At 36.6% G+C, this 26291-nt stretch overlaps 1 protein-coding gene across 1 annotated transcript in view; it reads right to left on the bottom strand.

Moving 5' to 3' along the window:
• The window catches only part of LOC136863104 (U3 small nucleolar ribonucleoprotein protein MPP10), a 128001-nt gene that overhangs the window by 17192 nt on the left and 84518 nt on the right, over positions 1-26291 (bottom strand). Inside the window, exon 9 of the mRNA XM_067139447.2 lies at positions 15807-16027. Coding sequence (XP_066995548.2) covers positions 15807-16027 — 221 coding nt within the window. The remainder of the gene's footprint in view (positions 1-15806; positions 16028-26291) is intronic.

Here is a 26291-nt window from a genome sequence, read left to right on the forward strand (position 1 = left end):
GGTTTAAAAAAAAAAAAAAAACAAGTGTATCAGGAGTGCAAGTTCGCCTCCTCTCAAATTGTTATTTTAGAGGTCATGTAATCAACCTTCTTTTCATTTAACAGACCTCAGTAGGTTGGGTATTTTACCCCTGTGTCTATGTCCAGCGAGGACAACTTGAAGGTGGAGTTCGGTGTGGCCTTTGAGAGGCTTAAAGTTGAGAGCGAGTGGCTCTTTTTGTAAATTGAGTGTTGTATGCCTCGTGGAGGCTTTTCAGTGTAATTTGGAGCTAGGGCTCCTAGGCATGAATGGGGTTTTTCTGCCCCTCTGTTGAAATTTGTGTTTGGAGATAAAACTGAGCTGATTGCCCAAGCATTGTGTTTTCAGGGCTCGAAGCCCAAATCCTGTAAATATTGTAACTACCCTTTGACTTGCTACTTTGTACCTGCCATGCTTGTTATTTCTTTGTTTTTGAAAAGAAAATATAACCTGGTTAAATTTTAAATTAATTTTACTTTCGTAGTTTGAGACCCGTTCACACCCGCACCTTCTTTCACGCATAACTAACACAAAAACACGGTAACAATAATAATAATAATAATAATAATAATAATAATAATAATAATAATAATAATAATAATAATAATAATAATAATAATAATAATAATAATAATAATTCTGCCTGCAGTTGCCACTGGGTGGATTGAGTAGCTCAGTGGTTGCTGTTACTGGTCCCAAGCCTGGATAAAGGAGGAGAGTTGGCTTAAAGCCGTAAAATAACAGCCAGGAAACATCTTGAGGGAACCTCGAAGGCTCAATAACTTTGTTGTATCCCTGAGGCCGACTTCGATCGATCTCCCCACTGTCCTCAACTTGTTAGCATGATGGAAATGTCACTTGACAAAACAATTACCCCAGGCCCTAGTACAAGTACTAGTCTATCTTGGTCATCGGATTCTGGGGGGCCGAGAACATCATACGGGAATGAATTGGAGCTTCCCAAATCTCTTCCACCAAAGTGAAAACACTTCATAGCTACTTTAAACATCAACACATTACTTGAAACTGGCAAATTAAAACAACTAACAGACATATTAGATAAATTTGACATTCAAATTATAGCAATACAAGAAACTCGATATGCAGACAAAAATCACATGGAATCGGGGAACTACATAATTTATAAAAGGAAGCCAGCAATATCCTTCCCCAAAACTCAACTGCAGTTCGGCACAGCCTTTGCAGTCAAGAAAAGCCTTACCAATTGTATATTCAATTTCATGTCTCCTTCTGAAAGAATCTCATTCCTTTTGATCAAATCGGGAAACAAAGCATACACATTAATCAATGCCCATGCTCCCACAAATAATCACAATTGGAAAGATCCACGTAAAGTAGATGAATTCTGGGAACTGCTGGAGGAAGTTTCAAATAAGATACCAAAACACCTTGTCAAAATACTGCTAGGAGACTTCAACGCACAAATTGGTAAAGGAAAAAAATTTAGGAGCATAGTAGGATTAAATCCAGCACATAACAGAACAAACAGAAATGGGAAAGATTAATCGACTTCTGCAAAATCTTCAATTTAAAACTACTGTAAACAGACTTTTTGGCCCTACCCAGAAAGAAAATGACCTGGAGATCCCCCAATAAATATCCAGGCGAATTTCAATTATCATCTAACCATCACCGGGCAAAATCAAAAAGAAGTCATCAATGTTAAGGTCAAAAAAGGAATTATAGATTCAGATCATTACTTGTCCATAGTAAAAGTGAAGTTTCAGCCTAACAGGTCCAAAATGAGAACACTGAAAATGCCAAAAATTGACCGAGAATTTTTCAAATTATATTCCGATATTTTCCTTGCAAATTTACCATCAAATGTCCCCTCATACTGGAATAATCTAAAATATATAGTATGCAAGGCATCCCAGAAAATTGACACATCGCCTAGAAAACGGAAACAGAGATGGTGGAATGACACATGTGACAAAGCAATTGAACTAAGAATTAGAACATGGCAAATATGGAACTCTCATAAATCTGAAATCAAATGGCAAGAATTCCTTAACACGTTAGTGCCGACATGTACATTTGCTTTTTTTTTGTAGTAAACTGCGGAAATGCGATATGGGCTACGGATGTGCGTAATTTCATTCGTAGATGATAATCAAAGACATAATTTATGTTCAAAACAACTATTTTTGTGTCTCCCTATTGGGGTGACATATGGTTATTAGGTTAACTACGCAACAGAGAAAACATTCGTCACCCCTGTATGGCCTTTTTACCTTTGTTGTTGTGGAACACTGTGCTCTGTGTTGTGAGCTGTTGGTTTATGCGCCTTTCAACGAGTTCCTTGTAATTTACAGTTTTGTGACAAGAATTTAATTCATGTTATATGTGTTTCTGTGTCGAGAAAGCCATGATTACCGATACAGATATAGAAGAAGAACTTAATAAGGGTTCAAGTGCTGAATCAAGTGGTATTGAAATTTAGGATTTGCAATGTGATGCCACCTTTTCCGAGTCAGAAATGGACAGTAGTTTGCGTGGTGAGGACACTAGCAAAGATTCCGGTTCTGCATCGGGCGATGATTCAACCAAATCACCAGCCTGTGACAATTACTGGGGAACATTCTCAGGTTTACAGAAACATTTTTTATTCACATGTAGCCCCGGTTTACAATTTCATCTGAGTGCTAAATTTCAACCCGTATGTAAGAATAAAGCAACAACAGACTCCAATCCACATTATTTTCCTTGCCATTAATAACTGAACTCTGATGGTTGCATATGTCACCCCGTGTCACACCGTACGTCAGAGAAATTCCACTGTCTGTTGTGCAATGCACAGCGTTCCAAGAAAGGAATGGCACTGCGCTGCACTCTATGAACACCTTACGTGAACGAGCAATGCAATACAACAGCGAATGGCAGCGCTAGTTTCGCGTGACAGGCGAGAGGCCTGGACACAATACCATGTCACCCGATGAGGGGTGTCATACTATATTTGGTATGAGCGTCCGTCACTCCACAAGGGGTGACATTGTCTTCCACGTGTTAAAGTACAGAAGGAAACATCCAAAATTATAAGAACAGAAAAACGAAAACAAGACCAAACCCGTCTGAAGGAAATAGACCAAGACTTCCAGAAAAACAACTCTAGAAACTACTACAAGAATTTTAAAGAAGAACTCCAAAATTACCAAAGGTCCAGTCTTTGCTTCAAATGTCCAGACAGATCATTAGAAACAAATAACAAGAAAACTGCAAAACTTCTTGCAGACTACTTTAAAAGTCTATTAAATTGCGAAAGTCCACAAAGCCAATTACCCTTTGAGAAACCTACACCAAATCCAGACTCAGAACCTCGCACTCTAGAAGAAATCAAGCAAATAATTCAAGAACTGAAAGATAATACAGCACCAGGAGAAGATGGGGTAATTGCTGAAATGTTGAAAACAGGTGGTGAAAAAATGGCTTACGCAATTCAAGAAATTATACAAAACATTCGGAATACTGAGAAAATTCCAGAAGACTGGAAATGTGCACTAATTCACTCACTCCACAGGAAAGGGGATAAATCAGATATAAACAATTACAGAGGGATTTCCTTACTATCAGTCGTCTACAAAAATTTTTCTAAAGCCCCATTGATTAGATTAGAAAAACAAACTGACCACTTCATTGGAGAATATCAGGCAGAGTTTCGAAAAGGAAGATCATGCCCAGAACAAATCTCAAACCTAAAAACTATTTTACAAATTCGTAAAACAAACCAAACAATAATTACCTTTGTTGACTTCAAAAAAAGCTTATGATTCAATAGACAGACAGACTCAATTCAACATACGTCTTGAGGAATTTCAAGTCGACAGAAAAACAAGAGAATTGATCAAGCAAACTCTAACAGACACAATAGGAAAAGTTTAATTTTAGGAGAAATTTCAGAGCCATTTGAAATTACAACAGGGGTCAGACAAGGCGATGGATTATCACCACTACTATTCAATCTAGTTCTGGAAAAAGTGGTTCAAGTATGGAAAAATGAACTAAAGGGATCAATATTGGTAGACTTCTCAAAAATCACCTTGATTGCCTTGCCTTTGCAGATGACTTGGCAATCCTCTCCAACAACAAACAAGAAGCACTCCAGTCCATAGAACAACTTCGTGAAATAGCAGCAAGAACAGGTCTGCAAATTTCATATGAAAAGACAAAGTACAGTATATGGAAGGTACAAAATCAGGATTCAACAATCATCCTCTAATCACTAGATATGGGAAAATCTCCTAAGTAGATAAATTCAAATACCTACGCGAAATTATACAACCAAAACGGCATAAATCAGCAAGCAAACAAAAAAAAGTTACAAAATTGCCTAGAGTAGATACAACAAAAAATATATATTCCAAAATGCTAAATTACGACACTACAACACAGTTGTCAAACCAGCAACCCTTTATGCATCAGAAACTCTGATAATTGGTGGCAAATCACAAATTAAAAACATAAAAAAACAAGAGAGGAAAATCCTCCAACCTAAATGCGAAAATGGCATTTGGATGAAAAGGAAATCACAGGAAATCTATCAAGTAACAGAAAAAATCACAGACACCATTAGAAAAAGATTAAAATTTGATGGTCACCTGATCAAGGTGGATAACAATAGGCTAACAAAGATAATATTAAATCTCGCAGTATCTCTAAAAAATCACAACAACTGGCTTACAGAATTAAACAAAGATTGGTATGAATTGGTATAAATGAAGAAATCATGCAAGACAGAAAAAATTCAGAAATCTTATAAATAAAGACAAATTTGCTGATCAACCTAAAAGACAAGCTACAGGATGGACGGAAGAACGTAAAAAGAAGCACAGTGAAAGGATGGAGAGATTCTGGGAAGACAATAAGAAACGTTGTGCTAAATAAGTTCACACGCGCTCCTTAGTTAGGCATAACGAATCATAAAAAAAAAAATAACAATGGCATGTGGCCTTTGGAGAGGTCTATTGCAAGTCTTTTAAGTTGACGCTGTATAGGCGAAATGAACGCATCTGTGACGATGGGGCCCTATCTGAGACAAAATCTAATGCTGAAGATTGCACAAACACCCAGCCCCCGAGCCAAAGGAATTAACTAATGAAAGTTAAAATCCCTGACCCGACCGGGAATCGAATCCTGGACCCCTTGGACCAAAGGCCAGTATGCTAACCATTTAGCCATGGAGCTGGAACACTTCAACACATGAAAACTAAAGATTAAGACAACACATTACTTCTTCGAAATCACACCTTTACGTTCATGAATCTACAATTAAATACAAAGTGAAGTCTTGAGTCGCATTACATATTCAAATCCCAAGATTAAGAAGGAAATCATGAAACACAAGGTTCACAAGAAATTACGTAATCAAAAGCAAAAATGAGAAGAGGATTACAATAGTGTCACCTTCAAACTAATAAGAAATCTTGGGTAGAAAATTTAACAAAAAAGCCTGTTAAATTAATTAAATAGGAGAGAAAAATCATAACAGTTAACATCAATGTAGGTGAAATGAAATAATAAACAAGAATAACAAAACCTTCCAAAAATTTCTCAAAATTAATATAATAATGAACCATCAAAGACAGATATGCCTATATCAATCACAATCACCAACAACAATCCCCTTAAGAGTCATGGTTTGCAAGAGTTTGCTTTGGGAGGCAAAATACAAAGGCTATCAGTGGAAAGTTTATGTGACTGGATTTTGCATGAATGGAACACGACTTCTTCACAATTGTTTTCAACAGTTTAGCAAATCAAAGGAATATCAAATCCACAGGGTGCAAGTGAAAATAACTTCTTCTTGTGAAGCACCATGGGTACAGGCAACATCACCAGTGGTTTTCCAGCTTCTGCTAGGAGTGACAATAAATAAATGTAGTAAGACTATAAGACATACACATGAGGTGCCTAATATCAAACATTGACATGCGCCACCTATATCAAAATTGAGTTAAGGATTGATCCTTATAGTATTTTTAATGCTCTCTCTGAATTAGTGCTCCGTGTCTTTCATAAACAAACATTTGTACTTAATTTTTAACATAGAAATACGCACTTTCTTTTATAATTGGACACCTCCAAACGTAGTTTATATCAAAAACAGACATGACCGTTTCAGCCAATCAGATTGTTACAAGTGACATCAAACTGTCATGGCGACCATATATATATATATATTTTTTACATTTTCTTGTCAGTGCATGCTTGGAAGTTTGGTGTTCATGTTTGTTTTCAGTGTTTTACTTATAATATAAGTATTTGAGAAAATATTTTTGTTTAATATGGAAGACAATGTTTCAGATTGTTCACCTGAACGTGCTAGGAAACGAAAATCAAATCCTGAACAGTGGAAATTAGCTAAAAAGAAATGATTGCCATACGAACATTATGTTTTGCCATAGCGTGTTACCCTTTCTTAGAATCAATATTTAATTAATTTGGAACTAAATTATAATTATTTCAAAAACTTAATCCCATTAAGCATGAATATATTGTTTTGAAATCAGTTAATGCCGATGCTGGAATTGTTACCCCTAACTCCTACAACATGTTAGATTAGGTCTACTGTTACAGATATGAAGTTGATCTTAAGATCACATTATTTTCCTATTTTATTACAGGTATTCTGCAAAAGGTCTTCCTACTTATCCGAAACGCAACCACCATTCTGAACTAAATTGCAGACTGTTAACCATGACTGACATAAAGAAGGAATTTCATGCCGCATATTATGTAATTCCAGAGAAGGCCAAACAAGATGCTTTCATCCTGAAATATTGCAAGACAAGTCAGCCAAAACAGCACAGTTGCCAAGGGGGATGAATTAAGCCTAATGTTACAATATTTCGGTATACTGTTATGAATCAAGAATGTGTTAATTTGCCAGTGTGTCGAGAAACATTTTAATCATTTTAAAATATTACTAAGCATAAAGTCAACGGAGTATTCAAGAACTTTAAGCTGGATGATGCTTTAGTACCAGTAGAAACAAGGGGAGGACCAAGAAAAGAAAAGATCATGGAAAAGAAATTAGAGGCTGTACTAAACTTCATTAAAAGCCTTCAGGCTGAAGAATCCCATTACGGTCGCAACAAAAATGCATTTGTAAATATCAGCTAAGTATCAGCAAACTATGGCGTATGTACAGTATAATGAAGGTAGAGAAGTGGAATTGCAAGTGAAGGAAGCTTACTTTTGGCACATTTTTAATATCAGGTTCAATTTAGGGTTTTCCTCTCCAGACACCAGTACATGCAGTACATGCTTGGAACCAGAGCAGCGTATTAAGTTTGAAAAAAATGAAGAGGAAAGATCAACCTTAATTTTGAAGAGAACCATCCACAAAAAATAAGCAGAGAATTTTTATCAACATCTGAAGGAAAAAAGAGGAGGACTGTTTTTTAATGTCCTGTGATTGCTAAAAGAACCTCGTTTTGCCAAAATAAAGTGATCAGTCGGATTATTATTCCAGACAACTCTACTGTTACAATCTCCCTGTTGTAAAAGGCACATCCAAAGCAAACTGCGCCCTGACAATGTGTCTGTTTATAGGTGGCTGGAGACTGAGGTAAAGAAATCATCAAACGAAATAGCATCAGCGGTTTTCAATGAGTTACGATCCAAAGATTTACAAGGATTCACTTCAGTCAAGTTGACTGCTGATGGCTGCGTTGGCTAAAATAAAAATATTAAAATTTTGGCGATGTGTGCAAAGTGGCTTACAACGTATGCACCATTCTCTGTTGATAATTCAGAACTGGAATTTCCAGTTACTGGACACTCATATTTGCTCTCAGATATGATTTTTGGACTTATTGAGAAAGTCCTCAAGATGACGACCATAATTAAAATGTACGGCACAGTGAAAGTGATGGGACAAACCTGGGAACCACTGAATTGGAAAGAACAAGCAAAGATTTATCTGAAATCTGCTGGTTAACTTCTTCTTCTTCTTTTCTTCATGGGGCCTCTAAATATTAGTTCCTAATTAGCATCGACCTCTAAGATCTTTTGCTACCATGTTTTTCCTTCATTCCCTTCACAAAGCTGCAGGTTGTTCAGATTGCGTCTTCTTGGATTTTTTCTGACCTGGTAGTCCTAGAGTGGCGAGTCTGATTCTACCCAGAGCCTCACATTCGAAAAGTATGTGTTCAGCTGATTACTCTGCTTCATTGCATTTCCTACATATGTTGTCTTTTATTACTCCAATTCTATGTAGGTGTTTTTTCAGATGGCAGTGTCATGTCAACAGTCCTACTACCCATCTTATATTTTCTCTGCTGAGTTTCAACAGTTCTTTAGTATGCTTCTTGTTCCTTTGCAAGCCTGCATCCTGGAGTATTTTTCTAGTTTTCCATTTGTTAATCTGCTAGTCAACTTCATTTCAAGATTTCACAGTGTAAAAGAATTGTACTCAGGATCACAAAATGAGGCAATGTTGTAGCTAAAGGTGAGGTAGGCTACTATTTGGACACAGTTATTGAGCGCAAGATCACAAAGGCAGGACAGGTAAGTCTAATGATAATGAATCCTTTACCTACTGATATTGGCATGAATGTAAACCCAAAGAAACTTAAAGATATTGATGAATTACTAGGAAAGCACTTCAGAAAAGATTGGAAATGAAATGCCTCTCTGAAGTGGTATGTCGAAGTCATTAATAAGAACAGTTGTAGTGAAAATGAACAAACTCTTAATGATTATGAATGTGATTGTTTTGAAGACCCGCAAGATGAACCAGAGGTTATTTGCTGAGAAATACAGTGCAGCAAGAACTAAAATGAATGTTAAAAATGTTAACAAAGTATAAGAATAACCTTATTTTTTTCAATTTCTCTTAAAACTGAAGTTTATTTTCGTGTCATCCTGCAATTTTTTTCTCTCCAAATATTGGGATAGTTTCAAAAGCGGACAATTACATGGATGTTTGTATCAAAAATGGACAAAAGACAATCTCAGTTTCAAAAATGGACATCGTAATATATGAACGTGTTTTACATTGACTCAGGATGAAATTCTTAAGTGTCGACCATGGTTTTCTTGTTCATAGGGCTGGCAATATACCAAATTTCACACTCGTAATGGGAGGGTTAACATAGAGAAACAAAAATGTGGCTCTACTGAAAAGTTAACAAAATGGCTTTTGTCCCTGTCTGATACTAGGCACTTCACATTATTACAGCAGAAGTCCACTATAGTAAGAACTTTGCTATAACAACAGCTTTTTTCTGTCCTTTGAAAGTCCCTATATTAAACTGTGTATTATCCTTCAGTAACAGCGAGAATCCTATCACTGATGCATCCATTATTATAAGCGATTAAGCGTGCGTAATTTTTTCCATTATCAATATTTATGCACTCAGCGATTATATTGAATGTGTACAGACAAGAAATATGTTCCACCTATCAATACTTATTTATTGCAAATGGATTTACACTAGTACCAGTTTCGGCCTTCCATGGCCATCATCAGCTAATACATAATTATATTACAGCCATTAGACAATATCACAAAGATGTTATTATGTTAGATTATCCGGATGTCTAATGGGTATGAAAATAAAATATATTATAGTAGTGTTTGTCTATGTGAGGTTAAAATATCTGTGATCAAAGTGGTAATGAAGGCTACAGTGAACTAAAACCTATTGAGTATACATTGGACATGAGTATATTAAACATATTAAAATACATAAGGCACAGTAGAAAACACTTAATAAGTTAAACACACTAAAATATGGTACATATATATGTTAAAACACTTGTTAAAATTTTAGTTTGTGTTGCGTGGAGTTCCTTCTTCAATCTTCTATATGGTTCTTGTGCTTCTGTATCTATGTTAATTTAGTTGCATGAAGTGATCTTCGAGATTATTCTATGGCTGATATATGTCATATTGATTCGTGGTGAAAACCCTTGTGATACAAATTCTTATAATTTTGTTAATTACCACCTATTCAATACAATAAAAACTTACATATTTATTAAGTTGTTGATATGGTACATGTTTCGCTCCTTTTTCGTGAGCATCATCAGCCAATTATGATTTACTTAAGGTTATATAAGATCATGATTCTATTCTATTGGATTAAGATTATGCTTGTAAACCTGATTAACAAATCTTATAATTTACAAGTCATATAACAATAAAATTATGTCTTTAAGTTAAAACATATTTGTCTAAAATTTATGTAAGTCTAACATTTTATTGACGAATCTCATCTGGTGAGCATCCTTTAAAATTATTTTAAATAGAATAGATTCATGATCTTATATAACCTTAAGTAAATAATAATTGGCTGATGATGCTCACGAAAAAGGAGCGAAACATGTACCATATCAACAACTTAATAAATATGTAAGGTTTTATTACGTTTTTATTGTAATGAATAGGTGGTAATTAACAAAATTATAAGAATTTGTATCACAAGTAGATCTTCAATACGGACAAAAAATGAAATTTATAACTTGCAGTGAAAACCCTCGTCGTGAAAAATATTTGAGCACTAGGCTACGTAATCCAACCATTGATGTTTTATGACAGACTGCAAGATTTGAGTTTAAATTTGATTAGGAGCTGTTGGTGGCGACACCTCTCTCGTCTGTATTCGTGTTGTATTTAATATCTGTAAAGATAAGCTAATATAAGTGTAGTGTGCGTATGAAGGAATGCCCGGTGTGTGTATGGAAATGAAAAGAGTACTTACTATTGTTGTTGTGGAGGTCGTGTAGTGATATGTGTGGAAGATTGCTGTGTTCTACTACGAGTGCGTCTGGGGCTTATGTTAGCTGTGGAGAGGAATGTAGGTGGAGGGGTAGGAGGAGTGGCTATTGTGGAGGTAGGGGTGGAGTTAGGCTTGTGATTCGTCGGTTTATTAGGGCGTGTGTTTACTATTTTGAGATAGTCATTTTTTTAATGCAGGAATGGCTTTATCAAAGATGATGCTGGTTTTCTCTGTAATGTCGTTAATGTTATGATTGGGATTAGCGTATTGGTCCAGAGAAATATAGAAATCTTTGGTTATGTTGAGCAGGGGGCCTGTAGAATTTATGTTTAATATCGTCATATCATTATTGATGTCTGTGAAACTATGCTTAGATTCTTCTATATGTTGGCCTATTGATGAGAAATGGTTGTGTTTTACTGCATTTATATGTTCATTGTAGCGGATGGTGAAGTTTCTGCCTGTGCGTCCAATATAACTTGTGTCACAGTTGTTGCATTTGATACGGTAAACACCTGACTGGTTATATTTATTGTTATTGTTGACTGTTTTGGTGTTGTGTATGGTGTTGGTGCTGTTGTGTGTGGTTTTGAATGCTATTTTCAGGTTGTGCTTCTTGAAAATATTAGTTACAGTATATATATGGGTGTTGTTGAAGGCGAATAAGGCATAATCTTTCTTGGGTTTGGCTGTTTTAGTTAATTTGGTTTTAGGTTGGGATTTTATTTTGTGAATGATTTTGTTGACCATTTCTTTGCTATATCCGTTATGTTTGGCTATGTCGCGGATTAATTTTAATTCATTATTTAGATCTTCTATTATCATTGGAATATTAAAAGCTCTATACATCATGCTATAATAGGCTGCTCTTTTGTGTGTGTTAAGATGGATGGAATCATTTTTTATGGTATTTAAGGTGTGTGTATGTGTGTTTCCTGCATATCTTGTAAGATAAGATGTTGTCGTGTCTGGTTATTGTCAAGTCTAAGTAATTTAAGATACGGTTATTTTCGGTTTCTTTAGTGAATTTAATTTGAGGGTCTAAAGTGTTAAGTTTGTCTAGTATAGTATCTGCGTCAGTAGATCTAATATCTATGATTACGAAGATGTCTTCAACAAATCTGCACCAAAAATATATATTATCTATTTTATTGATTGATATGTGTCCTAGGTAGTCTATATAAATTTCTGTATCAAATGCAACAACTGTGACACAAGTTATATTGGACGCACAGGCAGAAACTTCGCCATCTGCTACAATGGACATATAAATGCAGTAAAACACAACCATTTCTCATCAATAGGCCAACATATAGAAGAATCTAAGCATAGTTTCACAGACATCAATAATGATATGATGATATTAAACATAAACTCTAAGGGCCCCCTGCTCAACATAACCGAAGATTTCTATATTTCTCTGGACTAATACGCTAATCCCAATCATAACATTAACGACATTACAGAAAAAACCAGCATCATCTTTGAAAAAAGCCATTCCTGCATTAAAAAATGACTATCTCAAAATAGTAAACACACGCCCTAATAAACCGACGAATCACAAGCCTAACTCCACCCCTACCTCCACAGTAGCCACTCCTCCTACCCCTCCATCGACATTCCTCTCCACAGCTAACATAAGCCCCAGACGCACTCGTAGTAGAACACAGCAAGCTTCCAAACATATCGCTACACGACCTCCACAACAACAATAGTAAGTACTCTTTTCATTTCCATACACACACCGGGCATTCCTTCATACGCACACTATACTTATATTAGCTTATCTTTACAGATATTAAATACAACACGAATACAGACGAGAGAGGTGTCGCCACCAACAGCTCCTAATCAAATTTAAACTCAACTCTTGCAGTCTGTCATAGAACATCAATGGTTGGATTACATAGCCTAGTGCTCAAAAATTTTTCACGACAAGGGTTTTCACCACAAATCAATATGACATATATCAGCCATAGAATAATCTCCAAGATCACTTCATGCAACTAAATTAACATAGATACAGAAACACAAGAACCATATAGAAGATTGAAGAAGGAACTCCACGCAACACAAACTAAAATTTTAACAAGTGTTTTAACATATATATGTACCATATTTTAGTGTGTTTAACTTATTAAGTGTTTTCTACTGTGCCTTATGTATTTTAATATGTTTAATATACTCATGTCCAATGTATACTCAATAGGTTTTAGTTCACTGTAGCCTTCATTACCACTTTGATCACAGATATTTTAACCCCACATAGAAAAACACTACTATAATATATTTTATTTTCATACCCATCAGACATCCGGATGATCTAACATAATGACATCTTTGTGATATTGTCTAATGGCTGTAATATAATTATGTATTAGCTGATGATGGCCATGGAAGGCCGAAACCGGGTACTAATGTAAATCCATTTACAATAAATAAGTATTGATAGGTGGAACACATTTCTTGTCTGTACAGTGAATCCAATCAATACGGAAAATAAAACTTATAAATAATAATATATCGAATGTGATCGATTATCTTCATATAGAGTTTTGGCTATGTGCATTAGTGAGCTCTCTCGTTGACATTTGAACTCGAAGGTAATATAAGAGTCTATCAGTAATACTTGTCGACTGGTGTTCTATACGCACAATTCTAAATGAAAGAGAACATGTTTCCGTAATAAATGCGTAAATAATGTGGCCGATAGCAAGAGTTAACTCGTTAGAAATAAAGGCTGAAGTAAACGATCGCTTTATTTGAAAATTATGTACTGAAATTAAGCAAGAATGTGATGCCCCTCAAGATACAGCGCAGAGTGGATGACTGATTTCGGAGGTTAGTTTATTCAGTAAAACCTCATTAGACGTTTCTGCAGGGGACAAGGAAAGAAAATGTGTTAAGCGAGAAAACGTACTATTGAATACATGAATAAAAACTATCCAACACAAATATATAAACACTTAATATTTGTTTTTTTTTTTTCCAAGTACGTGCATTTTATGTCATGTATGTATGGGTACAGTGAAAGACATCGTCTATCTACCATTTCTAAAGATGCGATGAGAGTATTAAAAGGCGTGAAAAAGATTAGAGAGCATATATCAAAACCTTTTCCACTGGGGCTTATTAAATAAAAACAATGTATTAAGAGGTGTGTAAAATACCTGACAACAAATATAAAAACATTTGCAGTGGGGCCCCATAAAAGTATCAAAGCATTATTGCAGACCCCACTCTTCGACCATAAATTATTTGGAGGTTAAACTCGCCATGTGCAAGAGAAATTACTTTGACCGACTTCTGAATGCAACAACAGTTCGATCAACTCGAGTCGAAACTCGATGGTGCGAGTTTCAACATACAAGCCACCGCTGAAAGATGCAGATGTCTGTCCACTCCCTGGATTTGTCTTCATTAACAAACAATTTCATGACTTTTTCAGTATCTCTAACGGGGCTACCGCAAGACAAATATGCACTACGCTAGTCAACTTCACACGATTATGTTCCTAATCCTTACGTAGTCTATTACGCAACAAATATTTGCTACCCTTTACTGCACCACTCAATACAAAATACATTTCTAACTTCTGAACAGAATGCAAAAACAAGCACAAACAGGCTTACTGGGTTATTCAGCAATGTCAATGAAAACTGGCGAGCAAAACTGAACTTTCCTTAAGCTAATGGCTTGCTTCCCAAAGCTATAATTTACTCTCTAAAGTTCCGGAATTTAAAGCCATTTCCAGTTTTCGCATAACTTTCCCCGACCTGCCTCCTGTGGCGAGGGCTCTAATCTGTGTTGGAAATCATATTCCTTTCACAAGAGATGATAAAGAACAATTTCGGGGATGGAAAAATTGTAATTGTACTGATCAGTAATAATGAAATTTTGTGACGTGATAAATGAGGTTTTTTTAAATAGATTTAATCCAACGTGAAACGGGACTTCGAATTTACGATATAGTAAGCGACAAATCGTCTTAATGAGGAATGCACACTACGACGTTACACTACGACGTTACACTGTATTTTCTCGCGTCTGGTTAAATTACGGAAAGGCTATTCCCGAGAAATTTATAGCAAAAAGGTTATCATTATTCTACTGGTGCTTGAAATATGTTTTCGTGATACATATGAGGTCAAGTTAGGTTAGGTGACTTTGTTTGAACAAGAAAACTGAAAAATTTGCCACCGAAGCCACTGGAGTGATACTACTCAAATTCTTGAGAATGAAATTGAACATCCGCGTTCACGTTGTCTCAGAATTAGAAAATTAACTTATGAGTAAGCCATAGTATGGAAATCTGCAAAAACACAAGTTACTTACTGATTGTAATGTGTGCAGGAGTTTTCCCCAACTTTTACGAAAAAATCTGATATAACAACAATCCGCTATAGCGAATAAATTTTTCGCCATTATGAATTCTCGCTATAACGGACTTCTACTTTATTTCTGTTATTCATTACATTGTCTGATAAAATGACAGCATGTGGAGTGATTTCATTGATGGATTCGGGTAATGTAGACCAGAACGATAGGCTAGCAACAGAGGTGACCATCTGGTTTGCTGTATATTTGATGAGCTTTACGAGTATTTAACTCAATTTTGTACAGAAAAAATGCATGTATTTGTTACAGATCTGATATAAAACCATATTACCATATGGTATATAATTTTATGCAACTGCTCAAGCTGTGTGCGTTCCTCAAAGAGTGGCAATGGTTAGTACAATATATAAATATGAATGGACAAAGTTAATGCCAGTTCCTTAGTTGATCAGAACTTCTGGCATAATTGTTGCACCTAGATTTTGGTCATTATATTCTGAGGAAAAAGTCAGAGAATTACGCCAGTAATATGGTATATCAGGATGTCGGAAAGATGATGGACTGATGTTCAACCTAGCTATAAGTAACTCTGTATTTTGCAAGTAATATTATAAATCTAGTGCATGTACACAGAGATATTACCACTAATACAGAGAAAATCTCAGCAAGTTAGAAAGCAAACAAAAAAAATTTATAAACACCAACCTGTTCCACATTCTTGTCCTTAGTAACCGTCTCCAGCATTTGCAAAGCTCGTTCCTTGCTATACTTGTTCCCAAGGCCAGGTTTCAACTTCTCTACAGTTTTCACCCTGTTTTCTCTCTCCTTATGACGCTGTCTCTGCATTGCTTTTTTGTGTCTTCTTTCTCTTTTCTTATCAGTTTTTGTACGTTCAGCTTTTCCAATCAGATCACCTTTGAGTTTTGCTGTAACAATATGGCAATAAAAGTAAGTTGTTGCAAACATTAAAACAAATAAAAATACAATCTGACACTTAGAACCTATCCCTTAAGAAATTAAGTAGCAGTTATGTGACTAATCACAGAATATCCACTATTTGCAGAATTATTCTCTCACTGTTTGGATAATTAGGTATAGTAGAAATAAGACAATTTGTTGTAATTTTCAAGCTAAAACTTATATTTTAATACGATACTGAACACAGAATAAAAATAAAATAACAGCAACAAAAAACTTAAGCAAATAAATAAATTATAGATAGGGAAAGGATATAGAGCAAAAGCTTACCTGAAAAAAGGAAAGGGGTAAACAATTTGGAGGCTACCAAATTTTATGCTTATGTCTGTCCTACAATTTATACAAGGAAATAAAGTCCTATTTGGTGATGATGATGATGATGATGCCAGCCTATCTAGTTCAACATTTCAACAGTGTTGCTGCCTGGCAGTGAAAGAGGAACTCTTATGGGTGGTACCTAGAGCTGAGTTTAACTTGTTGAGTAATACAAAGTGTACACATAGTAGATTAAAATGACACAAGAAAAGCAATATTTTGAAGGAATAAAAACAACAACAATAATTAGAGTATGGTTCCAGTATATGGGATCCTCACCAGGATTATTGCTGGTTCTGGATGCGTGGGTTGTGCGTATGTTTGGTGAAAAGTATGACATGACTGCTTGGAAGGAAGATTATTTGTTTAATCTTATTTCTTTTATTTTACTCATTTTAATGTTTCCATATTGCATGCGGTTATCTTTGTTGTTTCTGCTTTTCATCATGCAACTCCCTTTAATTTATATGAAACAACATGGTAACCTTGTGTGAGTTTTTTCTTGGGGGGGGGGGGGGGGAGGGGGGCAGGGTCACCCAGGGTCCATTTTGTATTTTGTGTGCAGACTGTTGCCTTTCCTTCCTGACATATGGATCTCAGTTTATGTCACTTATGTCCTATTCTCCTTGGCATTCTTTCCCATGTTAATTATTTTGGCTATGGATGGAATTTTAGGTGGCCTACAAAAAGATTTAAGTGAATTGTTTTATTTATTTACCTTAATTTTACTGAACTCCACAAACTGGGGGTTTAAGATAATACAAGACTGAGCTTTGATGTTGCCTATATACTCAAAGATGAATCCAATATGTGTTTTAATGAGCTCTGATATATATTACAGCAAGCTTGTTTAAGCCTGCTCTTTGTTACTGCACAACAGTACTTTGTGAGTATTTATCTCTTGTCCATTACTTGATTTCTGTTGATCTACTTTTTATCTTATCCCCTGTTTTGATGAATAAACTGTGTTTCCCTTTAACTTCCCTTTTCTTTCAGCATTCTAGTACTGTAGATAGTTCCTGCGGGTTGTCACGTTTATTCTGGGGAAAATCACAGGCCATCAGCATTTTCTTCAACTGCTACCACCGTGCATCTATATAACTCTGCAGTATTTCGTTTATTTCTGGTTGATTACTTGGTGGGTATTATCGTTGGGTGAGTGTTTAGGTTACACTTCATGGCCCTTTCCTCTTTTTTACCAATTCTTTCATTCTTCAAAGGGTCAGAACTCTTTCTTTTCTAATCAGTATTAAAACATTTTACATCACCATCACCACCACCACCATTACCACAGCCAATCTGAGACTCTTCAAAGCAGAAAAAGACATAACAACTGTACATTAACCCTAGAACTGATAAACATTGCATCTGCAACGTTATTCACCCTTTCTGTAGTGAGAGCGTTGCACTGTGCGACGCAATGAAGTCATCGTCGTGAATCGATAGAAATCCTTTAAAATCAATGGAATAAGAATCAAAGTACATTCTCCAAAGCAGACGTTACAAACTTCGTACCTATTGCAATTCTGGTTTCCGTTGTGGACTTTTCTGAATACTGATTGTAAAACAAATGAGGCAATGTTTCCATATTTTCAATGCGAGTGACCCTGATGTAATTGTGGGAACAGAAAATTGGTTATCGAAAAATACATATAATTCAGAAATATTTAGGTCAAAATGTTTAATGTTTACATGGAGGGGTCTAAAGGAGGGGGAATTATCATTTGTGTTACATCAGAGCTAAGCAGTACGTCAAAATGCGTTCTCGATGACTGCGAAATAATTGGGGTGGAGGTAAATAATGCATCCAATAAACAAAATATATTCATTATTGGAGCTTTTCACCCGCCAAAATCAGGTTTAAACACAATCACTCGTCTTCCAGAATTGACGTGCAAATATAAGCTACGGGAAAGGAACTATAACTGCAGGGGATCTAAATCCACTGTCAGTAAACTGGGCTGGGTCAATTACTGGGGGCCTATCACACTAAGCAGCTAACTTATTAGTGTGGAATAATGGCTTTTCCCAAGTCATTACAAAGAACACATGTAAACGAGCACTCTTATATGTTTTTATAGTTAGACTGGATGACATAGTTATGTGATGTAATTCAGGGGATTAGTGACCACAGTGCAGTGGTACTCGATCTCTCTTGGGAAACTTGTAAGACGAGGCATGTGGGAATTTCTAAGACTATTCGGTGCAATGCAAGGGGAGACTCCATAGGTTTTCAGAACTATCTGAGGTTGTACTTTACTAACTGGTTAAAGGAGGGCAAGGAGATGGACGACATTTGGGAGAACTTCAAAACCATTTTAAATACTAAACTGAATAAATCCCAAAAAGGATAATTAGGGAAAATTCAGATCCGCCGTACTACACCACGACTATCAGGAAGCTTAAACGTAAGACTAGGAGAGTGTTCAACAGAAGAAATAATAATGATATGTGCAAAGCGGAGTATAGACATTTGGTGAAGCTTTTGCTAACAGAAAAGAAAATGGCTGAAGAGAAATATCTTGACAATATCCTAAATGAAAATCAGAATTCCTGGAACACTTTAAAATATATACGAAGATTGAAGGGATAGAACAAATAAGTTCCTTCTCTTTGTATAGGAGATGATTTATTGGCGACAACAAATCTAGATAAAGCGGAAGCATTAAATAAGCAATACGGAAAGGTTTTTAATCCGGCAGCACAGTTATTCAGGGACAATTTTCCGAAAACTAATAATGAATTCCAAATTAAAGCTTTATTATTGTGCAAAGGTCTTTCTAAATTCAGAAGAAGTAAATCTTGTGGGCCAGATTCTATTTCTGGAGAGGCACTTAAACTCGGGGGTGAAGCAATCCTACCATATTTAATAAGAATCTTTAAATATATCACTGAACAATACAAAGGTTCCAGAAGATTGGAAATCAGCCATTGTAGTTTCTATTCACAAAGGGGGTGACAAGAGCGACTTGAATAACCACAGACCGGTAAGTTTGACGTCAATCGTATGCAAACAAATGGAGCAATTAATAGTAGATTATTTGAGGTTAAAATGGGACTCTTCTGGAATGATATTTAAGGGGCAGCATGGGTTTAGGGAAGGCTTCTCCTGCAAAAGTCAGCTCTGTTCCATATGCCAAGATATATCGGATAAGATCGACAGTGGGTCAAGGATTGACGCAATAGTAATTGATTTTGCTAAGTCATTCGATCTTGTGCCACATAATCTACTCCATAACAAGTTAGCACGTACGGGCATTGATATCAGAGTTGAGAAATGGATACGAGAACTCCTCAATGGAAGATCTCAGAGGCTGCATGTGGGAGAAACACTATCTTCTCCAATAAGTGTTACATCTGGTGTGGCTCAGGGTAACGTTATTGGGCCAATTCTTTTCATACTTTACATGAATGATATGCCTGATTCGATAAAAACGGAGGTGCGCCTCTTTGCCAATGACTGCGTCATATATCGGGAGATAAAGACAGAGGAGGGCGTACTATTGCTTCAGCAGGATTTAGATACGATTGAAAAACGGGTGCGTGAAAATCGAATGAAAATCCACAGCGGGAAAAGCAAGAAACTGTGTTTCAGTAAAAAGAAAATGACAGGAAAGAGGGATTACGAAATTGAGGGAGAAAGTGTTGTTGAAGTTGATAGTTGTAAGTACTTAGGTGTTACTATTAGAAAAGACTTAAACTGGTCAGAGCAAGTGGAAAAAGTAGTTAAGAAATCCTGGAGATCATTACATTTTATTATGCAGAATCTCAAGAAAGCTAATTCTGGTGCCAAAAGTAAAGCTTATAAATACTTGGCAAGACCAATTCTCGAATATGGATCTGCGTGCTGGGATCCATACAGGTTGGGTTTAATAAATTCCCTAGAAAAAGTTCATAGAAGAGCGATGCGTTTCGTAACTGGGAATAGGAGGAATACCATTAATTGGGAAAAGTCTTGAATCTAGAAGAACTAGAGCTCGCCTGTGTGGTCTTTATAAGAGCTATATGGGAAGTGCTGCCTGGAGTAGCATTAGGAATAGGTTGGAACTCCCTCATACTTTTCGAGAAATGATCATAAGCATAAAATTAGGGCCAGAAACCAGCATACGGATGTGGGCAAGTTTTCCTTCTTTAACAGGACCATAAGGGATTGGAATAAATTACCTGAAGCAATCTTTGATAGATTCCCTTCCAATATCAAGTCATTTATGAAGACCATTAGTGCTAGTGTAAAGTTAAAAGTAAAAGTTGTAAATTACGGACACTGAATAGGTGATTTTTCTGCTTGGTTTAGAATGTGAAACTAGGAGTATTTTCTTGTGGTATTCTCTTTCCAGGGAATTGCTTGTTGTACTCATATTGTTGTTGTTGGGTATTTACCAATTTTTTAAACTTTATTATCACTTGTAGTGTTAAGCTAGTAGTAAGTTCAATCTATAGTATTGTAATTCGTAGTGTTAAGTACTGGAAATAGTTAAGTTGTGTGCAAATTTGTATATAATGACGCTGGATTTAGAAAGTTAAACTAGTAGTACTTCTTGCTTGTTGTACTCTTCTTGTTGTTGTTGTTGTTGTTGTTGTAGTGGGGTAATTACGGTTTAACTTCACTTTATTATCACTTATAATGTTAAGCTAGTAGTAAGGTCAACCTATAGTATTGTAAGTTGTAGTGTTAAGCACGGAAATACTTAAGTTGTGTGTGAGTTTGTATATGATGATGATGATGATGATGATGATGATGATGATGATGATGATGATGATGGATTTAGAATGCTAAACTAGTAGTAATTCTTGCAATAGTTTCTTTCCATATATTTGCTTGTTGCACTCTTGTTGTTTGCTTGTTTGTTTTGTGTTGTTGTGTAATTATGTTAAATTTACTTTATTATTACATTACTGTAAGTGACCATTGCCACCAGGATATTTCCCATTTGCAATGTATTTGTTAATAATAATAATAATAATAATAATAATAATAATAATAATAATAATAATAATAATAATAATAATAATAATAATAATTTCGTAGTTCTGAATTGCTGAGCTTTACGGGCGAGGTCTGGTCGAGGTTTCTGGTTATCTGTATTAGATATATTGTCTTATGGCATTTTCCAGTAAATAATGGATCCTTGTAGATCTAGCGACATTCGTGAATAGTTGGAAGATGAAGAAGAAGTTTTTTCCGACAGTAATAGCAAAAAACAATATGTATATGAGTTTCCACCTTATCAATACAAATTTATTTTACATTAAGCAAGTAAATGTAGTCAAGACTAGTTTCGACCCCTAGGGGGTCATCCTCAGTTGACAAGCGTTAAAAATGTATTGTTTACAAAAACATCACATGTAGTGGTAAAAGCTTAAAGCTTATAAACAACAGTAATAGCAATATCGTAATTTATAAGTTTCATATCCGTATTGATAAATCACACAAATGCAAAGAGGAGAAGAACTCCACCTTATCAATACTTGTTTATTATTATTATTATTATTATTATTATTATTATTATTATTATTATTATTATTATTAATACAGGACTGGTTTCGACCTTAACGGGTCATATTCAGCTGGACATACTGAAACCGTACAGTGTCCTGTACAGCTCATGGGAATGATGTGGGCCTTTCTACTCCATTAAATTTACTCCAAAAGGTCGCGTCATTGGTAGCAGTATAGGCGAAGGGGATCGAGCGGCGTCCGGCCAGAACGGAACCCGCGAAAAGAGCGCCTGCGAACAAAGGAAAGACAGAGCAAGAGCCAAGCCCCCGCGGAAATACGCTCTCAACTTGCAGAGAGAGATAGAAGGGGACGCGATGCTGGAGTAGTCAGATACGCCCCGAGGTGTGGCTTAGCTTACCAGAGTTCCAAACTAACATAAGGAACTTCCGGTTTTTTATGCACGTGTCACGGGTGCCAACGTCGGATTTTGGCGCGTAAAAATGGGATGATATTTTGATCCAGACATAGGAAAATTATGTGAGACACACCAGTGAATAGAGCGGAATTTTCTGCGTTTCCCAGACTAAAATTATGTAATAACTTATTCAGGGGAAGAAATGAGGTCACCAGCTGTCAAGTTGTAACATATTGTTAACACATGTGAATACAGTGGCGTCACCCAAGCCAAGAGTCGTGCTCAAAGATGACTCCACCTCCCGAGGGACGCTAATGAATTAATCAAAGGCGGGAAGCAAATTACATAAAAACTGCTGATCGTAGGTCCAGCACGCCTGGCTAAAATGAAAGAGGAGACAGAGGGCTACAAGATGCACTATTTAAATATCTTCAATTCTTGGTGTGAAAGGAGCTCTTGTTCTTAATGAACCGTGAACGTTGACACCCCCAAGCTTCCGGCGGGCAAGATAATATAGGCCGGGCTGGCCATCACAGAGAACAGTTGTTCTTTTACGGGTCGTTGAGAAGGACAGTGTGTCCCGCGGTGCTCCAGTCTACAGTCCGAACCCATTGACTGCGTACAAAGAAGTGTTATAGTGTCCATAGCCTTTGTGAAGTAAAAGGGGAGGCCAAACGAGCCTAGGTGAATTGTCTCTGTGCTGTGTGTCAAACTAATTAATCCGCGAACCTAATTTACAAACAAGTATCAGAATTCGGCTGAGACAGTGCCGGCTTTAATGAGTCAGTGAAATTCATAATTGGGCATCACCCAAAGTGTTACTCTGAATCAGGGGCTCGAGTCTCGTGAGCCACCCGATACCTGCTGTGGACGCGCTCGCCGTAATTTGAAAGACCGTCTTATTCGTGGTGTAAACTCTGAAAATAGAGGACGTGTGACGAGTGTAAAGTGTTACCCATTTGGATTACTGTAAGATTTCAGCTGTGAACGAGTTCCCCAGGATGTCGGACTTGTATGGACCAGGGATGAAGGACTGCACGCCCGCCACCAACCACGTGGTCATGCAGTGCTAAGAACTTCACCATGGGTCTCCCGTGGAAGGAGAAACAACGGCCACCAAACAGATGAGTGATGTCCAAATCTAATTTCTAAGCATGTCACATAACCCAGGGATAGGATTAGCTTTCTTTTGTAAATATCAAAATGTTGTAAGTTAATGCATGTCCTATATGGAAATTTTATTGATTTTTATAATGTTGAAGTAAATTCAAGGGAGCTAAATTCCCGGACGACTCATATTTCTTTCTTAATGATTAGCTTATCGTGAGGGTTATATTTTTAGTAATATGTAGATTGTTCTAGCAAATATGGGAACAAGGTTAGGAGAATATTTGAGTTTCCCATAGGGGTGGTTGGAACAATAGTGCTGGCGAGCAGGGAAAGCCATGTCAAAATGTTGGTAGTTACTGTCCCACGTGGTTGTCGTGTATGCCGGGAAAACTCATGGGTCAGTCAGACAACGCATGCCTAGCTTACACATATGATCAGTGCATGTACAGCAAGAAAGAAGAAATCCCGACCGGGAGAGGTACATATTGTGTGATTTAGATAGGTGTGTGGAACCATGTGCAAGTCTCCCGTGATTTTTTTTTTTTATTATTTTTATTAACTGGCCACAATGGTTTGAAGTGTTCTTTTTAATCTAGAGCCGGGTGAGACCCAGGGGCCGGAGTCCCTAATCTTTGGTCAGAAGGTTTAAATATAAGTGTATTTTATGTGGTATGAACGAGGAGCCATGAGAGCCATAGGCCCAAGGGAAGAAGATACGCGATATGAGACGTAGTGAGAGGGCCGAATGCCCGAGGAATTTATGATGAGATGATTGAGAAGTGATCGTGCCCACAGTTGGCGCTCAGTGATAATAATGAGAAGGGAGAGAATAAAAGAGTATTTCATGGGAATTCCACGATAATATGAATAAGCAAATGAAGCGGGCCATGGATGTGTGTCCCCGAGATGAGAGGGTAGACGTGTGAGGGAGAGAAGAATCTGGTGTGGCAAATGAATGAGAAATGGCCGTGCGAAGTGAATGGCCGGCCTTCCTTTTTTGTGAATGTCTGGCTCTCGCCCTCGTGACAAAAGGATCCCGTGTCCCATTGTATTAGGACATTCTAGCCCGGGTCTACCCGCGTTCTTTTGTTTGGTTTAAATGGCCTAGCTAAGAATACTTGTATAATTATAATATCACGGTGATTTCTTTTAAAGGTATTTAATAAATGAGTAGGGATCTCCCCCAGATATCCGGTGATATGAGACTATAGCGATTCTAGGGATCTACAGAAACCCACGGTACCTCTCGGTCGGGAGTTGGCCAGTTCGACTCCGGATTATGATGGCGCCCTTGAGCGGGCTGCTCCAGGCGTGCGCCTTGGGCCGGAGACATTGATAACCATGCTGTTTTTTTTCTAGGAATGGCTCTCCTTTGTGCATGAAGTGTATATATCCATATATCAGTGTATGTTTCGTAATTATGTGCATATACTTTTGAGTTCAAACAGAACCTATATGCACGTTGTGTGGTCTTGGTGATAGATGAGGAGTCCGGGGTTTAGCTAAATGGTATGTGTGTTTGTTTGTGTATCATGTAAATGTTTCTTTTAATTTGATAATGATGTAGCGTAGGCCCCGGTTATGTTCGTGCTAAGAACAACAAGTAATTTGTGAATAGGGACATCAGATCATCTCACGGTGTGATTGACAGAATAATATAAAATTTTCATGAACGGTCTGAACTATGAGGAAAAATGAACGATAGCAAGTCGCAAAACCTCAATCATACCGTTATGCAGACGACGCCCATGGGCGATTCGTATTTTAAAGTGATTATTATTTTCCTTTTCCTCCCATATGTGGAGAGTCATTGTATAGAGCTGTGTAAACTTCTTTAAATTGTCATATTTGAATAAATTCGTATTCGTAACCCCTATTTTATGATTCTTGTCATTTGTAGCAGTGCTAAGCAGTATCCAATAGGCATCTGAACCCAGAGATCCTACTTTCATATTATAGACATAAGGCTCCATCTTAAGTATTAGTTTTCTTTTCTTTCTTCCGAACGTACCACTCCCCCAAGTGCTCAGGCTGCCGGGCCAGCACGGAAAGTAGGAAGGGGAGTGGTTCGAAGCTCGTTAAGCAATTCGACCCGCTCTTCAATCCAATTTCATCCGTGGGTGTTTACCCCGTTACGTGGAGGCATTCTTATGCGTGGGTCATCCATTCGAAGCCCGGAAGGGTGTAATACTTATACGTATAATACATCGTACAATTGTAAACATTACCATATTCAGAAAGGAATGTCATGTGACGGTAACATGTCAGGTACTCATGAGTAGGGCATTTGTCAAATTGCGCATCTGAGAAAAGTGAATATTCTTAAACTTAAAACTAACTTATAAGTATACATGAAATAAAGCAACATATGCATAGAACACTTCCATGCTTGTGAATGTTCAAGTTTATGACTTGCACTGTTTCTTAGTTCTTCAGTTTGACTAAAATTTAAAACTAACTTATAAGTATTCATAAAATAATAACATGAGCGTAAAACACTTTCATGCTTGTGAATGTTCGAGTTTCTTGCATTATTTCTTAATTCTTCAGTTTGAGTGCTTTAATAAGTCTAGTTGTCCACAACTGTGCATTATATTAAAAAACTCAATGGCTTGAATCGTAATATGAGTTACATTTAAAATAACAATATCTCATTTTAAAAAATATTTTGTCACATATGTACACAAAGGATAAGAACATTTTGCATCTCTAAAAGACAAAATATAGACGTAGTGTAGATTCAGTTGAGGCTTGGAAGGAAGTGTAAAAATTACTGCTTGTCGTATATAAAATCCAGTTGTTTACATTAAAGGATGAGTCATGGTGTCTTTTGCCATATTAAGATGATGATGTGTTACATTAAACCAGAGTGGAGGTTCCTTCTCTCTTTGTAGTTGTGTGATATTGTAAGAATTATCTGTGAAAGATAAGA

Source organism: Anabrus simplex, chromosome 1 (genome assembly GCF_040414725.1).
Source record: "Anabrus simplex isolate iqAnaSimp1 chromosome 1, ASM4041472v1, whole genome shotgun sequence".
Lineage (NCBI taxonomy): Eukaryota > Metazoa > Arthropoda > Insecta > Orthoptera > Tettigoniidae > Anabrus > Anabrus simplex.